Source organism: Neopsephotus bourkii, unplaced genomic scaffold (genome assembly GCF_033783945.1).
Source record: "Neopsephotus bourkii isolate Nb327-2 ecotype Australia unplaced genomic scaffold, CSIRO-AGI_Nbou_v1 NB_1376, whole genome shotgun sequence".
NCBI lineage: Eukaryota > Metazoa > Chordata > Aves > Psittaciformes > Psittacidae > Neopsephotus > Neopsephotus bourkii.
Window position 1 is genome coordinate 1,803,876 of NW_026901855.1, and position 21,140 is coordinate 1,825,015.

At 39.8% G+C, this 21,140-nt stretch overlaps 1 protein-coding gene across 1 annotated transcript in view; it reads left to right on the forward strand.

Annotated features, from left to right (window-relative positions):
* The first annotated feature begins 74 nt into the window (after positions 1 to 74).
* Positions 75 to 21,140, forward strand: part of LIN52 (lin-52 DREAM MuvB core complex component) — a 43,976-nt gene continuing 22,910 nt past the window's right edge. The window contains exons 1-5 of the mRNA XM_061367364.1: positions 75 to 127; positions 207 to 281; positions 462 to 499; positions 1,314 to 1,380; positions 2,403 to 2,486. Coding sequence (XP_061223348.1) covers positions 109 to 127; positions 207 to 281; positions 462 to 499; positions 1,314 to 1,380; positions 2,403 to 2,486 — 283 coding nt within the window. The 5' untranslated portion in view covers positions 75 to 108. The remainder of the gene's footprint in view (positions 128 to 206; positions 282 to 461; positions 500 to 1,313; positions 1,381 to 2,402; positions 2,487 to 21,140) is intronic.

The window sequence follows — 21,140 nt, forward strand, 5'->3', positions numbered from 1 at the left end:
TGGTTTGTTGTCGCTCCCTTCCCTCGGGCTCTGCTGAGAGGGCGGGGTCACGGGGGGCGGGGTCACTGGGGCGGGGGGAACGGCGTCGCGTCACGTGAGGCGGGCGACATGGCGGCTCCCGCAGAAGGTAAGGCGGGAAGGGTTGTTAGTGTTGTTTTGTTCCGTTGGCGAGGCGGGGGCCGTGCTTTACCCCTTCTCTGTTGCAGGTACTGATCTGGAGGCCTCGCTTCTGAGCTTCGAGAAGCTGGACCGCGCCTCCCCGGACCTGTGGCCAGAGCAGTGTAAGTCTGCCGGGCCGGCGGCGGTCTGACAGCTGCGGGGCGGGAGCGTAGACCCGGCCAGGCCCGGCTCTTTCTCGGGTGGCTGTGCGGTGCGGGCTTTGGCCCACAGAGGCCCGGCGGGTGCGGGACGCTGCCGCCAGAGACGCGCACCCATCGCTACCCTTCGTTTTGTTTTGGCAGTGCCTGGGGTTGCCGAATTCGCCGCCTCCTTCAAAAGCGTAAGTAATCGATCGCTGCTTTGCCTGTCGCGTTTACGCCTTCCCGTCTGATTGTAGCTCCGCTGTTTCCTCTTGCGGGCTTCAAATCTTTGTTCTGTGAAGTATGTCTCGAGTATAGCCTCAGTATATGCTAGCTTAATCCTTGTGTGTTTAATACCTCTTTTGTGTTCTTTTAATACCTTGTGCAGCTGTTAATGAGAATTGCATCTTGGAAGAAATAAAAGGTTTTAAACTTTAGGAAATCCCGCTTTCTTCCCTCCCCCCCACCCCCTTTTTTTTTTCTCCTTCCTTGCAGTGCCTAAAGGGGGCCTACGAGGAATCTGGAGTGGGAACTTTTACCAGGGCATGTAGTGACAGGACAAGGGGGAACTGTTTTAAAATGAAAAGGAATAGATTTATATTGGATATAACAAGTTAATTAATGAGAGTGTGCTGGGGCACTGGCACAGGTTGCCCAGAGAGGCTGTGGCTGCCCCATCCCTGGAAGGGTTCAAGGCTAGGTTGGACAGGGCTTTGAGCAACCTGGTCTAGTGGAAGGTGTCCCTGCCTGTAGCAGAGGGGGGTGAAACTAGATGAGCTTTAAGGTCCCTTCTAGGCCAAACCATTCTATGATTCTGTGTTATGATTTTCATACTGGCTTTGGCTTGTGGGTGATAGTGTGCTTTTTTTGACTTTAAAAAGTTTGGGGAAAGGTAGCAAACGTGATTAGACATAAAAATATTTCTACAGAGTATCTGGAGTTTTCTTGTCAAGGACTCTTTGGTATAACTCTAAAAATGCACCTGAGTATGAACTTTTTTTTTCCCCCAAACAGCCTATTACAAGTTCCCCTCCCAAGTGGATGGCTGAATTAGAAAATGACGATATCGACATGTTAAAGGGTGAGTATGGACATTGTGGGTAGAGAGTAAGGTCTCCAGGGCAGATGTGAATTCAGTACTTACTTAAGAGGCTTAGAATATGTTTGTTAAATGTTTTGGAAGTGGCGCTGTGGCCTCTGATCTCTAGCCTCCCTGTTTGCAGAATCTCCAGCTCAGGAGTCTCTCTGTCCCATTAATGATATACATTTTTCATGAATCCAGTTATCTCCAAGAGAATATCCGAATGTCAGGCTGACTTTTCAAAACAAGCATGGAGGAACCAGCTGAAACAGTGTAATGTAAAAATATATTTCAGTTACCATGCTTACTAGTCTCTTGCTTTTGTATGTATAGTGTGTGTCTCTTGTATTTTGAGAGGTGGCATGAATTTTTTGGTGGAGTTTAGCTGATCAAACTTGGTGAGCAGTATAGACTTATTGATTGACATGTTCAGAGATCTGATGCCCATGCACCTTCACTTACAGATCTAGAATGTCTAATCGAACAGTAAGTCTCTGTGAGCAAGTTACAGAGGTCTATCTAGCATGTAGATTTGCTGCGTGTTATAACTATTAGTTTGCAGTAAACATCCTTGACCATGTTCTGCCTCTTTTATGAATTGCAGATAAACTGTTACAAAGTGGGACAAATTAACTTTGGCTTTCTGCAAGAAGTGTGCTTAAGCACACATTATTAATATTAATATTTATGTACATTCCCTTGCATACTGTTATAGGTTGTTCACATAGCAATATGAATTTACAAGAACTTCCAAAATATCCGGCAAGTTAGCTCATTGCAATTGTAGCAGATTACCTTATGAAACAGATCAGTAGCTGTCTTTTTCAACAGAAAAAGCTTGTCTTTTCTCAGTATGTTAATACCAGGTGTGCCATCAATCTGAATTTAGAACGTGCTCTGTTCACTGGAAATATATCTTGTCAGAAGTACGATTTAAAAGTGCTCTGTGAAGTATTAAACAGGTAAACTATCATTAGATGGCTATAGACAGTGTTAAAATTCCCACTTTTCTTTCTTCTTAGAGCTGGGGAGCCTCACTACCGCTAACCTAATGGAAAAAGTTCGTGGCCTGCAGAACCTGGCTTATCAGCTGGGACTGGATGAATGTAAGTGCTGTACACAGATGTGACTGACTGCATTGCAAGTCTTCCCACTAAAGCATGCGGTCAGGGTACATCTGTTGCTGTAAAAGTGTGTTGACAGATTTGGCAGGTGTCTGACAATCACAGTGACTTTCCAAAACAGGATGAGAGCACGAGCTTGCATCTCCAACTTACAGCCTACTTGCATGGGGTAAACCATGCAGAGGTAACAAGTGGTCACATGTCAATCTGGTGTTGTCTAGTGGCACATAATGTTGCCTGAGATAAATCAGGTCACTTTGCTTAATTTCTCACTCAGATGTTAAAGCTATTTCTTGGAATACTTGTGGCAGTGCTTTTGTCAAACTTCATGCAAAGGGTAGCTTCCACTTGTGTATAGGATTCCCCTGTCACTCAGTGTTCGTACGTTTTTCTGCTTCTGTAGCTGTTTTCTGTGGGTTTTTTTTTCCCCTCTTTTCCCTCCCCCCCTACCCCAGTTGTGCTGGGAGGTGTTGTTGAGTTCCAGAATTGACCTTCATCCCTCTTACAAGCCGCCAATTTTCATCTTTTTTTCTCACAAAGAAGCTGCTTTCAGCATCACGTTTAGGATTAAAATGTTAACAGATTGATTCAGCTTTGAGGGTGTCAAGAGTATTGCATTTCTTTTAAATGCAACCTGTACATACTGACATGTTTAATTATTTTCGGCTTAATTTTACTCTAGTGTAGACCTTAGTTGCAGTTACTCTTGGGCTACACAAAGCACCAAAAGTTTTAAAATTTAGAGGTCTTTCACCTTCCCTTCAGTGGGTAACAAAAAAGCAGTAACAGACATCTAGAATCTTCCTCGCTGTAAACCTAGGATATCCTAATGCTTCCTTATGCACAGATCATTAAGCCTATTTTATCATACTCTCTGCAAGTTTGTTTTGCTCTCAGTGCTAACATGTTACAACTGTGTAAAGCATTTAATGGGGTAGAAGTTAAACTATAACAATATAAAACTGAGTCGAATACAGAGATTGGACGATGGCTTGTTTTCTCAGTTAAGCTATAGGCTTAAGTGTCAGCTAGCTAAATGTTCTGCTAAATGGAGAGCAGAGGCTGAGTTACATTAAGGCTGACAAGGTTGTTGTTTCATTAGTAATATTTGTTGCATGCATTTCCATTTATTTTTGCTGAGAACAAATAAATACAGAAAGAAGACAGAGTGAACAATTAAATATCTTTAGGTCTGGCAGTTATAACCCCTATTCTCTAGTAACTGAAATCTTGGATTTTCAAGCTTTGTGAAATCTCGCCATGTTTGTAACTTCTTGTTACCGAAGTCTATTTTCCTTCACGTTATGATACATTGAATGCTTTGTTTGTCATATATTTATCTTAAAGATTTCACAGAAAATTAGATGCAAAGTTTGAACAGAGCTTCTCAGGACTATTTTTCTTAGTACTGTCTTTAAGTTCTTTTCTCTTACAGATTATATAATTAAGAAAACAAGAAATAAAATCCAAAATACCTTTTTAATAAAGTTAAGGGACTTGTGGTTTTGGTCCAGAGGTATTGGATTTGATTATATCTTTGTGTATTGAAATTTAATAGTAGAAATTGAACTTGACTGCTTATTGAAAGTCCTGGCTATCAAAACTAGGATTAAACCCACTGCTGACCAGTCTCCTCTAGATGGCAGGATGACGCTTTTCTATTTATTTATTTATTTATTTATTTATTAATAAAACTACTGTTTCAGTCATGATTTGAAGTTCTTATCAAGATTGGGTTTTGTGACGTTTCCTGTTCTCAATGTGCTATGTCTTTTTTGGTTGGTTGGTTGTTTTTTTTGTTTGTTTATTTTTTTACAGTATCTTTAAACTTTTTACCTGTATTGAGTGTGAGAAACAGTTCTACTTCACTGTGTTAGAAACTTACTTTTCCTTCCAGCTGTCCTCTTCCATGTCCCATCTCAAATACTTTATATTTCAAAGGCTTCTATTTTCATCCAAGTTATTGGTAAAATGCAGTACAGGACCAGTGTGATTCCTGCAGCACTCCATGACAAATGTAGTTATTGAGTGACTTTGTAATTATGCTGTGAGGTCTGTTATTGAACCAGTTTACAGCACACTTCATGTTAGTTTTGCATTAGAATTCATCAGGCAAAGTGACGGGTAGGATTTGGTATCTTTTGAAAAGTTTATTCATCAAGGTACTACTGCAATGATAAAACTGAAATCTGAGCAATTGATTTACCATGGTGTAGTTTGATAAATAAATAATTACTGAATTAAATGCCTTGTTTCTTAAATTCTTATGAACTTTCTTATTTTGCCTATATAAATGTCTATATAAATATTCTTGACAAATTTAGAACAAATGTATTGAATGTTTTATCCATCTTCACTGCTTTTGTCTATGAATGGTTGAGTACTATTACCTGGATTCCGCACTCTTGTATATATTTTCTGCTGCCCAGACTTTTTGGCCATGGATTTGTTGTGTGTTGGTTTTTTTTGTTTGTTTCTTGCTTCTCATACATCTCTGTTCTTTACAGCTAACTTCCTCTTCTCTTTTTCCCAAAGGGTTACCTTTACTTCTGTAACTCCATCTTTCCTATTTTGAATGCCCCATGACTTCTGTTCGTCAAATGAAATTGTTTATGCATAACTGATGTGTTCTTTCCTGCTTATTTGATGCCTGGGTTGATTTACAGTTGTCCTCCACTTTTTTAAAAATAGCCAGTTTTACATTTGCTGCTATTTCACCAGTTTGCATTTTAAGCTGTATATTCTCATGTGACTTAAATGGTTATATCTTAATTAGTGCAGAGTTCTGTGAAAGTTCTTCTTTATCAGATGAAACTGAATACGCTTGCATTGCTTGGCTTGTAACAGTAAGTTCAAGAAACAGATGACTAGAAATGTCAGAGGTGACTTACTGTCAGAGGTCTGAGATACAGTGAATGTCATTCAGCTGGAATAATTCCAGCAGACCTTCCTCTGGTATTTTATATGGGCATCTGAGGAGTTGGGCTTCTTACCTTCTGCTATGGTTCCTATTTGGTATAGCAGGTTATCTGTTTAGACTTCAGTAGCCTCATTGGATAACACAAAAGTCTCTGAGTGTGTGGAGTGATAATGTCAAAGGAGCCCTTTGACAATTGAAATGGTAAATGCTATTTTTGATAATGCTGTTTCTCACTTGTCAGGAGGTTCAGTTACTTTCTGAATAAGGTAACTGTAGATCAGTCCAGTTATGTATCTTCTAGCTTCAGTAGTACTTAATACATTTAGTTCCAACTCAGGCAACATAAGTTGCTTATTTTTGATGTTGTTTTACCTTTCATGAGCTATAATTTCATCTGCCTTTTACTACAATGCAGGCTTTCCACCATTAATTTGCTGATTACTTAAACTGAGTATCTTCCTTGTGGATTAGAAAGGATCTCCAGGGTGATCATGGGGAATCTCTTCTTCAGCTCTCCTCCTAGCATGCTAGTAGGTGGATTTTTGCTCACCATGTCTTTGCCTGGCAGAATATTCTTTCCTTCTGTAGCCCAGAGCTCATCTGAAGGTCAGCCTTCCTTGAATGAAGCAGGGTTTTATGTAGTGTGAACCAATGGTTTTAATTCCTTTACTCTTCTCTTAAAGGATAGGCTATCCTTAGGTCTCTGGTTTGTGTATTTATTCTTTGCTACAAGGTGGTTCTGGAGTTCTCCAGGTTCCAGACTCAGGACTTGGTATCAATAATAATAAAATCTTTAAAAAAACCCCAAAACACACCCCCCCCCCAAAATAAAAAATAAATCTCAGTACCTCTCCTGAGGTCTCAGCTTGTGTTTCCTTGCCTCTTTTTCTAAGCCATGTAAAATTCTATCTCGTCTTCTAGCTTGTTGCTGCTTTTCTCTTTTTGCATCTGTTCTCTCATTATAGCTTCTATTTGCCTTCTGTTAAGAAGTTATTTTATTGATTAGAATACATGGAAACTATTTTTAGTATTATAAATCCTGCTTTGTGTGGATTTTGCCATCCCTGTTAGTATGGTTATTGTAAGGGTAGGAGGAGAAACAGGAGTCAATGAACACACCTACTTTTAATTGTTCATGTAGTAAGAGTGACTTCGGGAGGCATAGTATTACTGCTGCATGTGAGCTGCAGCCAGTTAGTGGGTCTCATCTCTGCTTTTGGCAGACATCAGGGGGAAGGAGAAGGTTGTAGGCACATTGCCTCTTTATGGGCTTTTGTTCTCCTCTCTGTCCCTCCAGCTTTGCTTGGAGTAGAGTAGTGAGCACTGCAGAATGAGGAAACCCCAGCTGATGGGGCAAGCAAGAGGGAGGTAGTTCTTACCTGGGACCCCAGTCACAGATCCTGACTCAGTGTTTGTAGACCATAAAGCATCTAGTATTATTTGGTTTGCGTTAGTAACTGCATCTTAGCTCTGTTGTTCCACTATAGTCACCTATTACAGCCTTCAGAACAACTGAGTCAAAGCTGACTTTAGAAGATTTTCAAGTTTTGGTTTCATGAGTTAGCAGCTCTGCAAGTGCATACATTGCTTTTAAGCAAGTCTAACTAGGTGCTAATGTCACTGAAGGAGTGTGGTTATCCAGGGACTTTCTGAAAGCCTTGATAATGCTTCTCTGTGAATCTCTGATACCTTTCAGATAACGCCTGCTATACTGGTTCAGAAGTCCTAAAGTGTGTGTGTGGTATCACAGCCATATTTATAAAATGTCACTGATGCCAGAGAGATTATCTGGTTGCTATGCTGTCACAGTATAGCTTCAGTGATGTTGCTGGTGCAAGGATTCCTGAAAAGTTTATGACTTTTTGAGGCCTAATATATTTGTGGAGGTAATGATGCTTTTGTGCTGTATCTGCCTTAAATATTAGAAAGGGCTAACTGATCCCACAGATGTGAGGACCATTTATAATTTCTATGACAGTGATTTTTGCTAGTCTGCTTGCGTATGTTAGATTGCTTTTTTATTTGAGGTTAGGCTGTTTTGTGGTTTTCTTCCTGTAAAATTAGGAATTTAAGAATGACTATCCAATATCAAATCTTCATGCTCTTTCAAGTGCAACTGAGACAGTTACTGAACATGCTCAACCAAGTCTCCCTGTTTATAGTCCCCATGGTTTTGTGTGCCCTGGATTTTGTTGTACTCTAGCAACTTTGCTTCTATTTGCTGTGTAACACTGATTTATTTTCCATATATGTTCAAGCAAATTAAATACCGAGTATACAGTGGAAGAGTTATTTGATGCTGTCTTATCAAGGGCCCAAGAATTAGACCTGGATGACCTGGGAGATGTCAGGTGAACAGCAAAAAGTTGGCCATCTTGTAGCATCACAGACTGATAAAGTCAGCCAGGGTTTAGTCAGTCAGTGATAGTTTTTCTTAACATGAAGAATGAGTAAGTGACTAGGAATTTTTAGCTTGGAAGGAGACAAATAGTGCAGTATGTGAAAAACATCTGTAAAACTGATTAATGCAGAGAATGTGTGAATAGGAGATGATGACTCTTCACTGTTTCTCATAGTATGAGAGCCAGAGAGAATAAAATAGTGTGTCAGGACAGACATGAGGAGATACTTGGGCTGTGCGTTAAAGTCAGAACTCATTGCCCCTGGAGGTTGTGGGCATGGAGTTTATCTCACTCAGTAAATGAGACAAATGATTGGAAGATAAATCTATCAAGGGTGTCTGACCACAGAGAAGTCACCAGTGGTTGGAAATCTTACAGATGCAGAAAGCTGGAAGAGATTTCTAGGCAGGTACAGCTGCGTGCTTCACTGCTGTTACACTCTACTGTAAGCTTTTGCCATCAGCATGTTAGGGTAGTTGGTTGGAAGGATCTTTTGTGTGACAGTGGGGTTGTTTTGTTTATTTTTTTGTTTTAGTAGTAGGATAGACTGCATGGTAGTTGAGTGACTGCTACCAGAAATCAGTGAGGTGTCCCTGTAATGGAGAGACCCTTCCAGAGACAGCAAGAGACGAATGAGCACACGGATGAGGAACAGCTACCTTGCTCCCAAGTTAAGCTGTCCTTGGTTGTGAATTGTAGTCCTCTACAGCCTCTGAAATTTCTGGAAAATCATAAAGGAGTCCTTCTGAACTCCAAGCTATTTACAGATTGCCACTCTTTATTAGATTGGTAGTCTTCAGTTTTTCATTTCTCTCAGATAAATGCTGTCTATCATGATCTCCTGCCTACAAGTTCAGCTTTTTTTGTAGGTTTGGATGGATAGAGCAGTTCCATCTCTTTTCTTCATCAGGATTTAACTGTAGCATATTTTAAAACGTGTGCTTAGTTCTGCCTGTGATCCTTTCAAGCTACTCTTGACATGGATAATTTCAAAGCTGAGTCCTGGGTTTAGCAGTAGCAGTCAATTTTCTCCTTCTTGGTAGCTGGTGCAGTGCTGTGTTTTGACTTTCGGCCTGGGAACAGAGCTGATAACAATGATGATTTGGTTTGGCCAAGGACTTTGTGAGCCTCATGCTCTGCCAGGGAGGAGGGGAAGCTGGGAGGAAGCAGAGACAGGACACCTGACCCAAACTGCCCATAGAGGTATTCCATACCACAGCACGTCATGCCCAGGATGTAATTGGAAGGGCTAGGTAGACTGCGGAGTTGGAGGAGGTATCGGTTGGTGCTTGGTCAGGCTGGGGGGTGGGGCAGTTACTGGTCGCCTAGTGATGGGGCATTGTATTCTCTTCCCTTGTTATTTCCTTTATCATTGCTATTATTGGTGGCAGCAGTAGTGATTTGTGTTATACCTTAGCTACTGAACTGTTCTTATCTCAACCTGTGGGAGTTGCATTCTCTTTGATTCTCGTATCTGTCCCTCCAGGAGTAGGGGGAGGGCAAGAAGAGGGGTGAGTGAGTGAGTGAGTGAGTGAGTGAGTGAGTGAGTGAGTGAGTGAAAAAGCTGTCTGTCTGGGTCTTAACCACGACAGCTGCCATAGCTCTTTCTTACATGGTTGAATGTGCATTTACTCATTGAGTGTGGAGGTTTTTTTTTGTTTTGCTTCCTTTTTTGCTGATGGTAGGTAGGATATCTTTAAATCAAAGACTTCATCTTTGGTGAACTGAACTTGTATTATCTATTAAACTAAAAAAAAAAAAAAAAGAAGGGCATACATTTAGTTCTAAAACTTGAATGTTGTGTAAGTTATTGAATTAGAATCAAAGTAATGAAAGGAGGGAAGATAATGTATTCTCTTACTGAAACATCTTTCTTTTTCTGTAATGGATTATCTTTTCCAAGAGTGTCTACATGTAGTACCAACATGCAGCCTTTAGGCTCCATGCAAAACACCTGTTTTTTGTACCCAAACAGGCTTACATCAGTGATGTAATTGATCAGAAAAAATATTTCCTGACCATAACCACTTCTTTAGTCCTGAGTCAATTGACATAGAGGCTTTTTAAGCTCAGAAGCACTTGTGAACATACCCCCAGTTCCTGCAGTAGAGTTGCCTAGTGCCTGTTCCTGTCTGCATGTATACTTGTTTGTAAGAGAATATTTCAGATCCTTCCATTGTAGGAAGTGAACATATCAACAGGTATGTGTAAGTAAAGAGTGTTTTAATATTCAGTGTATCACCAGGGTGCCTATCTCATGGCATCTTCTGAAATCTCTTGTTGGTCCATTTTAGTAGAAGCTGCATATTGACTCTCTGCAGTCTGGGAAATTGCATGAAAAAATGAGCTGGATTCTTATGGTTTCTTGTTAGCCAAAATGAGGTTTTGGAATCTCTGTGTAGAACACTCTTTCCTGAACACGAACTTTTTCCTTACTTCCTTGGAGAAGTAGCTTCCCTAGAGCGTTGTGGTGGAGCTGGACAAGAGAACTGACTTTTGGAGAAAGAAGAAGGAAATAAAGTGAAAGAGGATCACATGGTGTGGATCCAATTCTAGATCCCACAGCAGGAGCCTCAGTGCCAGTTATTAGAAAAATACAGCAGTGTGCTTAGCATCTTGACAGCTGACAAGAGTAATGAGGATGCTCGCTTGTTAAAAGCTGACACCTCCAGAAGTATAGTGCGTCTAGTGCTAGTGTGTCTGTATAAATGTGAAACAAGAAGGAAGAAAATACATGTCAGAATTGCCTACATTGTTTTAAATATGTTGGACTGAAGAGAGCATTGTGTGCCATTATGTCCCTAAACTTAAAGTATGCAGTGTGTTTACTCTTGCAAGGTGAGCTGTCCTGCATAGGAGGAAGCAGTTGAGGTACATGTACTTTAGTTATTTCTGCTCTGCTTAGAATTTTCTTTGCACTGACTGTTTTATTCTTGGTTGTTTTCTACATTCCCTGTCTTGCTGAATGAATCTTCATGTTTCAGTTTTGCCTGAAAGCATATTTCTCCCTTATTTCGTTATTTAGTACTGTGTTTGGCAAGGACTTCATGTGAAATAATATGCTTCATGTGCTTCAAAGCTTGAAGGCAGAGTTTTATAGCTGGACAACAAAATTATGCTCTTTGGACACTGGATTTCTGTAATACACAGCTTAAGGAGTTACTTTGCAGAGTTAGTAGACTTCTCCCAGAAAATGTTTCACATTTTGTATGGTTCATTTGTGGGTTAGGAGATGATCACAGAATTTTTTGAGAACTACACAATGAGTTGAAATCTTGGGTTTTGATTCCCTTAGAAGGGAAAAAATATGGAGGCTGTTTTCAGTTTATATTCATAGTAATTCTTGAACCTTATTTGATTGCTTCAGAAAGGTGAAAAGAATGCTTACATTGTCTATTAAAGTGTTTATATGGCCCTGTCACTGTGATGTCAGAGCTGCTATGATTTCCATGTGAAACCTTGGCCTTTTTCCTGATTCTCCTTGTACCCTCCTCCCACTCTGTAGCTCTGCTTCTTCATTTTAATGCACAGTGCTATGGTAAGAGATACTCTGCATCTGCAGAGGGACAAGGAAGTCACCTTTCCTTATACTGCTTACTGGGTGACTTATTTACAGGCAGGATGCTTCCAGGGCAGCTCCTGTTGAAGAGCGAGACATCAGAATGCCAACTTGAAATTGCCATTCGTGTGTGATCTGTGAATTGGCTAATTTTGACATGTAGGTAGTTAAGAAATTATTACAGTCAGAGGAGTCATGACCTCAACTTTTCATCATCTCCATTGGCTGTGCCCCAGTTTGGAAGTGAAGAAGGTATAGGAAGTTTTAATTGTACCTGTGTGATTTATCCTCAGTCAGCTCTTTAATTTCTTCTGGCTGTCTGAGGTTTCCGACATGCTGTAAATTTCTCCAACTTTTTCATTATCTGCAATTTCTTTATGACTCATGAATCGGAGTGGAGAGAGAGTGTGGATTTACAGGAGAGATAAACATGTCCATAAAGTCTGTATCTGTGTCAGTAATTGTACTGCTGTCAGTGACTGTCCTGTTTTACAGGTCTCTCTTGGGAGAGGAACACGTTTTGCTACCAGTGTCAGCGGAGTGTTCGCTTTGATTTGCATTAACTTGCCAGGAGATTAGGTTATGATGGTGAGGGTGGAAATTGAGTCTGGATGTTGGCTGCTATTGTTTTTCTGAAATAAGTGGGTATGTGGTTGAGTTGCCCTCTATGTGCAGGGAAAAAAAAAAATGAAAGCAGGTGCAGACTTCTCTTAAATAGAAAATCCAGGAGATAGACTCTACTGATGGTATCAAATGTGATGCTACCCATATGCATAAATTGTACATTCTTACCATAAAACAAACATTGTATCTAGGTAACTGTCAGATATGGAAAAAATACTGCATGAATCCTTGGGGTGTTCTGTGGCTGCTGGTGAAGTAGAATAAATATTTCTCTAAGCTTCAAGAAATTTCCGCATCTTTGCCTTTTTCCCCCTCCCCTACTCCAAGGGGAAAACATGGTTGTGGATTTTGATGGCAAGTACTAATACAGCATCTTAGTCTCCAGGCATTGATGACTGTGCTTGCTGCAGAAAGAAGGTGGTGTATACTGGTGGAGTTTGAGAAAAGAGAAAAAAAAAATCCCTAAAGCTCTCCTAAATGTGTCAGAAGTTCAACAGTCTACAATTTCTGTTTGCTTTTATTTTCTGTTTGGTGCCTGTCATTGATATCTGGGTATGTGGAATCTCCTTTTGTTAGTTTATATAGTTTGGGTCAGGTTATTTTTTGTCTGTGACTTACTGATTTATTTTTTTTTTTGGTCACAGTAAGAATGCAATTATTTTCTCACAGAATAATTTTTAAATATTCAAAGTTACTGTAAACCCCCAAATTTCCATTATGTCAGGTATCCATTGAGACCTCCATATGCAGCTTACTGAATTTTTGTTAAGTCTGCTGGACACCCTTTACAGATGGGAGATCATAAACAATGTAAACTCTGTGACTGCGTGGTAGCTTTTAAATGTGCATAGATGTAGGAGTGTTAGAAATGCTAAGATGGCACCTGCCATTGCATTGGTTATTACTTCTGAAACCTGATGTTGAAAATACAAAGGGGAGCTTTTCAAGTGTTAGTGTCCATCTAGCTCTGGTAGCTGAGTTTCCAAAGTTATGTATAAGGACCATGTGCTAAGTGGCCCAATAGCTGGCAGATAACTGTGCTCTTAAAACTGCTGTTGATCTTAATGAGTGATGCTCAATGCAACAGCAATAGCCTAAATAAAAGCTGTTACTAGAAGATGCTTTTACTTGGTCTTTATTGAAATGTCCATCTTTTTTTTCCTTTTCTCGCATCTTCTTCCTCTCCTTATCTACCTCTCCATACCTAGTTTGTGGATCTGCTTTTGTTAAAACAAAGGTCACCTCTGAAAAGTTCTTCAAACAGGATGTATCACTTGCTTTATTAAAACAAAACCAAACTCAAACAAAAAAAACCCCACAAAACATTTGTGTTATACCCTGGCATTTCTTTCTAAAAATGTCTCTTCTTAAAGTCCCCTTTGTCTCCTAGAGTTTGTTCAGTTGTAGAAAGAAATGCTGCAATAGCTTGATCCTTTCTGGACAGAGCTGTTGAGTTTGTGTTGATAGAGTGAAAGGTGATCTAGGTACTTCCTGTGGTCAAGAGCCTTTTCAGTGTTAGTGGGGAAGAAGACGAGATCTGATTAATCTTAAGACTGACCAAACTGCTTTGAAGACTCTGAAATCATTAATCTGCTACATCACCTTTGGCTTTTGCAGGATCTTTGGTGTGCTACTCAAAGCAGTAATTTGTACTTTGTGAGAACATCTGAAGTATTAGCATTGGTCAGTCAAATAGTGGAACGTGCATCCACCAGGGTGGTTTCTGCAGTCTCTGTTCTTGGAGGTTTTCCGGATATAACTGAATAAAGTCTTCAGTGACATGATCTGACCCCATAATTGACCCTGCTTTGCGCAGGAGACCTTCTGAGCCCTCGTAACCCAGATTATCCAGTGATTGGTTGATTCTGCAGTCTAAGATCCTTTCCAGAAGTAAATGCATGCATTCTACAATCTCATCTGAAAGCAGCACCAAACAGTGGGTTCAGCTTGTGAGCTGTGAGCAACAACACGGTCTGTCTCCATGTGAGCAGCCTGATTAGGAGCAAGAAACCTAAGGATTCTAGTGTCACAGTGATTGCTTTCATTCTTTCTGGGGATGAAGAGTGGACTTCCAGGTAATTCCATTCACAGAGCTGATTATGCAACTTGGGATGGTGAGCCTGTTTTTCTGTGTAGGGAGGTACAGTCCATTCAATGCCATTCTTTAAGCAGAGGAAGAGAATGGTCCTAAACATACACAGAGGTTCTTGTGTCTAAGCTGAAATGAACAGTGGAAACACCATCATCTGGCTAGACAAGCAGGGGTTCAATGGGGCTTGACTGAAGAGCTTTTAGCCACAAAAGTAAAGGAATGGGCTGTCACATTAAAGCATTTCTATCTGCCGCATGCTTGGCACAGAAAGAAACATGACTACAAACAAAATGTTCTTACATTATACTGTCAGAAGCCTATTTTTTGCTACTCTTATTCTGACAGGATAACTTGTAGACTACTGACAGTGGAGGAATTGAGGATGGGGAAAAGTTTGATCAAGCATAAGGTTATGTGCATTTTTCCATTACGATTTAAAAACACAAAAGTGCCAAACAAATCTCAGGAGACTCTGGTAGGGACTCTCAAACCTTTGCAACTGGTCTGTATTTAGTATTTAAAATTTGTTCGCCGTCTGTATCTTTATATAGTTAAAACTTTTCTACTTCTTCTCTGATAATGGAACATTTTCTTTGTATTTACAAATACCGGAAAGATTGTTCCTGTATCACCTCTGTCTGAAATCTTTTCATGTCAATTTTTGCTTCTGGCAGGAGCAAAGAAAATTTTCGTCCACAGCATGGGCAGCTGGACCTATTTGCAGAGCAGCAGCTGATCCTGGTGAAAATCACACTAGTGTGTGACTTTGGGGACCTTGGTTCAGTTTCTGGCACTACCGCTGTTCTGCTCTGTCAGTTTATTTGCCTTTTCACATGTCCCTCCCTATTTCCCTAGCTGTAAGGTAGAGTTCACGTTAACTTTCTTTTGCAAGACATTGGAAAAACCAGAGATTTAAAAACCCAGCGTGTAAATCCTGTGTCTTAGGTCTTCTATCCTGCGTACTGTTTGTTGTTATCCCATGCATGGTGCTGTATATGCCACAGGAAGGTATCTTTTGAATATTGTGTATGTCATCAGTAGAAGTAAAATGAGGATGTGGTGATGAAACAGATCCTAATATCAAGTGCCCTTCAGCCTGGGACCCAAGCAAAATAACTAAAAAAAGCAAGGCTATTTTCAGTCATTTACAGACATTAAATGTAAAAATATTTGTATTTCCAAGTGGCATAAAGATTAAAAATCATTAGTATGTATCCATACTGATAACCAGGGATTATTCACCTCTTTGGTGGCACATTTGCCCAGCTAGCTCAGAGGCAGTGGAGTTACTCATTACAGGAGGATCAGTCTCACTGTTTTGCATTTGTGCTTTGAGAAGGGAAATACAGTATATTTGTCAAGTAGACTAAACATGTGTTGGTGCAATATTGCTATATTCCCTTACAGTTTTCCTTATTTTGGATCAGGTAATACAATGCTGTGTGAAAAATCTAGCATTTTGTCACCTTATTGAGTAGTTTTGGTTGTTCTGAGCATGAAGCCTAAATCTCCTGTAAGATCCATAATGAACTTACCACCTTACCTTTTGCATCTCCAGTGAATGCAGCTCTGAACATCCCCTCTGTATAATGTTGCCCTGCTAAGTCTGGTAGTATCTTGTCTTATTGCCTCATTAACTTGTGAGCATTAGAACAAGATAAAAATGCCCTAAAGCCTCTTATCTGATGATTGTCATAACCTTCTGAGTGCCATTAGTTTAAGTTTGCAATCAAATACTTCCCCTGAGAATAAGGAGCACTGATTAAACCTGAAGTGTCCCCAGAGGCTTTTACAGCTGTCATGGGGGCGGTGGCTGCCCCTCTTGGAAAGGAAAAGGGGGGCTGGAGGTCCTGGTGGGGTGGCCACTCTGCAGACCTCCATGTGGCTGCCCCAGCTGTTCCACTTTGCCTAATGAATTGTTTTACAAGCAGAGGCTGGATATTGTCATCACAAGCTGCCTTCCCCAGGGAATGAAGCCAGGCTGATAATGACTAATGTTAGTGATAGTAATTGAAGTGTGATGGCTCTCCAGGGACTTGCACACACATAGAGCTGTCAGGCACTTGTGGCTGGTACAGTCCCATGAATACCTCAGAAATGCTTTTTAATTGCTTGACTTTCATAACTAGTTCCCATATATCTCTTGCAGAAATATACATTTTATGGGGGGAGGGAAAAGAAGCTGAGGACTCTGCTATGACCCTCAGTTTACTCATGCAGTTTACTGCCCTGATGTGTTTCAAATGAGTATGGCTGTGTGTTCTTGTTCCTCTCTGGTCATGGTGTGGATTTCCTCTGTGTCATTCATTACACAGGACTGTGTGTCTCAACAGGACTGGAATTTATGGCCATGAACTTCTGGGGGTTTAGGACAGAGAAGTGGCCAAGCTATATAAAAAAAAGAGTGATGATTTATTACTTTTTGCTTTCCCCTGAGCATTTTCTCCTTTAGAATTGTGTGTATGTATATACATATGCAATGGACGCATACATTTATATATGTATATATATAGATATATATGAATATAGCAGTGGGCTTGAGATAAAAAGAGCTGGAATGGGGAACTGTACTCCTGTCTTCCAGGATAGCCTTTTGATGTGGGGGGTGTGGTTTGGGTTTTTTTTGCGTGGTTGGTTTTGAGGGGCTTTTTTTGTGTTTTGTTAGGTTTGTTTGGATTTCAAGTGCTGTGTTGGAATTAGCAGGTGGAACTCTTGGGTTAAATTAAATGTTTTCTGCCAGTAATGGCATAGATCACAACATTATTATCAATTCAAGAAACAGCTTTTAACACACGACCATGAGAATTGTCATAGTCACACCAATACTCCTGTAGTATCTTGCCCCCAACAGTGGACTTTGTGTGAAGAGTTACTCGCTGTTATGCACAGTTGCAGAGAAGTATTTAAGGGAAGTTTTTTCCCAAGCCTCTCCAGCAGCACTTAAGTGTATTCCCTGAAACACGAGGCTTCTATAGCTTTATCTATTGAAAGTATGCCTATTTCTACATTTTTATGTAATATTTCTTCAGGAGCTTGTTAAATTTAACAATAGAGTGACATAAGAGTTTTAATTAAAGAGCTAATAACTTGAGTGCATGAAAGCTTACGTTTCCCCCCAGCTATATCTGTTAGTCTAGTGATCTAAAACTTTTATCTCTTTGAAAATTTTGTTTTGCCTTTATTTCCTCTTACAGATTTCTTTAGACTGATTTCATTATTGTTCCTCTGGGTTTTCTAATTCATTTCAATAGAGTTTGTTTTCATTAAATAAATCTAACTTTAATGGCTATAAAAGGGCTTCACATGTATGAATTCATTGGATGTGGTGTGATACTGTTGTACTGGACTGAGAGCTCATGTGGCTTACTTTGCTACTTATAATGCTGGTCTTTTCAGAGTCTATAGAGTGAAAATAACAGGTCTCCTCTGTCTCCATGCTGGCTTGTAGAGAGGAAAAATGAAGTTCAGGTTACTGCTACTTGAGGAAGCTGTGAGGAGAGAATGTATTTATTCATGAAGCTGGGTGACCCAGATGGCAAGTTTCAAAAAGAGATAGGAAAGGGGAGACCTTTGAGAACATTTTCTTCGACCTAGTTGAGGGTGCTTGGAAGTATATATTCACCAGATAACCTACCAATTGCATAATACTGAGAGCTAAAAGTATAGGCTGCCTGAGGGTAGGGGGTTTAATGCTAGATCAATCACAAGACTGTGGAACACATGTACAAGGTCAGACAGTAAGACAGAAGTATGTAGGAAGGGGACGGAAATGAACCTAACATTTTTGGTACTAGGTCTCATTTTTGTTTAATTTCTGTTTTTAGATGACTCTGTTCATCCCAATCTGAAGTCAAAGTATGTTAGTAAATTCAGCACAAGTTAAAATAGATCATACTAATATGTTCCAGTGACTCTATGGATTTGAATGTTGAAAACAGTGTTTTATTGCTCTTACTTGTATGTTACTCTCTAAGTGTAGTCAGTCTGGTTTTAGGCCTAGGGGGAGATCTTTTGAGATGACTAGAATTTAAGGAGAGCACTTCTCTCCAGCTCTTCCAGAGCATCCTAAATGGCCCCTGTAGGTAAATGGAGCCTGTAAATGAGACCCAGCCTGAGCTGTGGGGAAGTGGTACAGTTTAGTAGGTCACAAGAAAAATTTTGCTCATGTGGCTAACAGACTTCTTTGAATTAATTTCTTGCCTGAAATCCCTTGTTCAAGAAATTGTCTTTAAAAAATTCCTGTCTCACTAAACCAAATTAATAGTGATGGAGAATTTACTACATTTACTACACACCTATTGCTTACTTAGCTATAAAATACACAACTCTTGATCCGAAAGTGAATTTTTAATTGGTTCTGTACAGGAGGGTTTTGCTGTAGCTTTTTGAGATCAAAAAAGGGTGCTTAATGCCACTGCCAGCAGAGTAAACATACTGCCTCTTCTCATCATATTCATTGCAAGTTTGTTCTTCACCTCCCCCTTCCAGTGAAGTGCTGGCTCTTAGAAATTTATTTTGGTAATAAAACATTACTTTATACTTGCCCATGAAAGCATGTTTGAAGGCTGTTTGTGGATTCTTTAAGGTGTCCAAGAGATTGTTGTTCCCTGAGCACACTGCATACTCGTATCATAATTAAGCCTGATGAATTAACCCACAGGAAGTGAAGCTCATAACTTCCAGTGGTTAACTTTGGTTCTTAAAACGTGGAAGCAAACCTGTGGTTGGTGTGCTGTAATTCAGTTGTCAGTCCCATAATGTTATATACTGGTGGGATTTGTTTCTAGGAAAATGCATGGGTTTATTCTTTCAGGAATTTTGGGTTGCAATGAGGAGAGAATAAAGTTGTGTTTACTGCTTTTCACAGTTGTAAGTCTTGACAGTAAAGCTAAAGGATATCATTCAGTTATTTTCCTGTCATTTATCTTACAATTTTTTGCTGTAACTGGGGACATGGGAATAGGAAACTCCATGCTGCATAAGTAGAGATTTTCAGTTTGTAATTTAATTTTGAGGAGATATTTTCAATGATGGGTTGCTACAGCACAAGCACAAGGGGCAAGGAGGTAATTGAAAGGCGTCCAATATCTGATTAAGCAGATTTTGCTTGTGTCTTATTAGCACTGTTTTAGTGAAAGCCAGTGAAGCTGATTAAAATTCTGCACTATATTTTCTGTGTAGAAATTATTTTATGTTGGTAGAGCATTTCCATATGGAGAGGTTTATGTGCTCTGAGGCATACATCCACATGTTAACTGCACAAAGCGCCAGTTATTTTGGTGTCTGTACACACTGTCATGTAAAGTCTGGATCTGGCTTCACGGATATTTGGTTAAGTTTTACAGACATCTGTATCACAAATAATATAAGTTTCTCCTTAACTCCTTGCAGGTTGTCTCTGAAACCTGTTGTTACATTTTAAAGCTTTCTAGGTTCAGTGGCCATTCAAAAAACATTAGCTCCCATTTTCTTCAAATTAAAATGTGACTTCTGTGTTCTCATTCTAGGGTTTAGTATCAGTTCTACTGAACCAGGTGGAGGAGAATCCTGTGAAGGAGAATCTGTGAAGAGCCCAGATGTTGCATTACGCAGCATTTGTGCCCTTCTCCCCGTGGGTTGATGAACTGTTATCCCGTGGTAGCTCTAGAGGGCTCTCTGCTGTTGGAAATGTTACATTTCCAATGAGTTACATGACAAAAGTGTTAATAACCTGTTGGTCATTAATGAGCTAATAAAATTTTGGAAATGCTAACCTCACCATCAGCAAAATACAGCATATGCAATTAGAATCTAATTTTCTCCAGTGTCAATTAGAGATTCTCATTTTTATTTTAAACTAACTGGTCTGTTCTGTGTGTAAATGGCCATCCTGTTACAGCATTTAAGTAGTGTAGGAAATAATTTTTGTGTATGCAGTTTGCAAAGCTCCTTGTGTAAGTCACATGTTATCAGCACTGACTGTATGTGCAAGAAAAGCAGGAAATAATTGTCCCAGTCTTTAGTGTAGCTGCAGTTCATTATTGTAGAAACCTTAGAAGTATATGGGTATTGTTACAGGAGTGTTAGAAATAAATGTGTAAGATGGATGACTGGATGAGGTGGGATGAAAGTATGAGCAGTAATTTTCAGCAGAGTAAAAGGCATTTGTCATCTAGTTGTATGAAGTGATATTAGAAAGGTAGGAATATCTCTGTAATACTTTTGAGTTTTATTTCCAGGCCATTCCTTTTTGTGTTACACAGGGACATGACTTCCAGCTCTGCCCTGGTAGATGTGCAGCATCGTGCTGGGTTTGACTGGGTATTTTCTATCAGCCTTGGTTAAATGAAAATGGACTTTAAAATGGTTAGTTTGAAAATGAGTCAAGCAGTTACAGATTGTAATGCTGTGTTCCTTGCTGTAATACTAAATTCTGTTACCTTAATAGTTTTGTAGGTTTGCTTTTCCATATACATGTTCTTTGTACTGACAGAGCATTGCATAAGGGAAGCTGATGGCTTGGGAAGCTAACTGGTGATATTTAGGGGGCTTGACATCTGGATAAGAATGCAAGGCAGTTGAGTAGGTAAGCCCTTTTATTAGGTGTATGTACTAACACAAACAGCAGTATGTAATAATTTTGCTGTGAATGCTGATGTCTCAAACATAGACAAGGAAGAAACATTTACTGACATGAATGACAACAGTTTGCATCTCCTAAAGCAGTTGTCTTCATTTTCAGAAAGCCAGTGCTGTATGGCTTTTAGTCAGTTGAGTTTTGAAAGCTGTGAAGACTAGAAATAACATCTGTGAAGACTAGAAATAGCTGCAATGTGATTACAGCTTATATTTTCCAATATGGTTGGGTAGCATGGGTTGGATGTCCATTATGGATGGTGTTGCAGTTTAGTGTATGATAAGGAGCATTGAGAGAGTGAAAATAGTGTTGAGTTTGATGCTCGGTGAGCTCCCCAGTAAGAACATACATGAGTGTCCTGCTTTACCTGTTCCCTGGTGAGTTCTGTCTTGTGTACTCTGCAAAGCCCTTGCTTCAAATCAC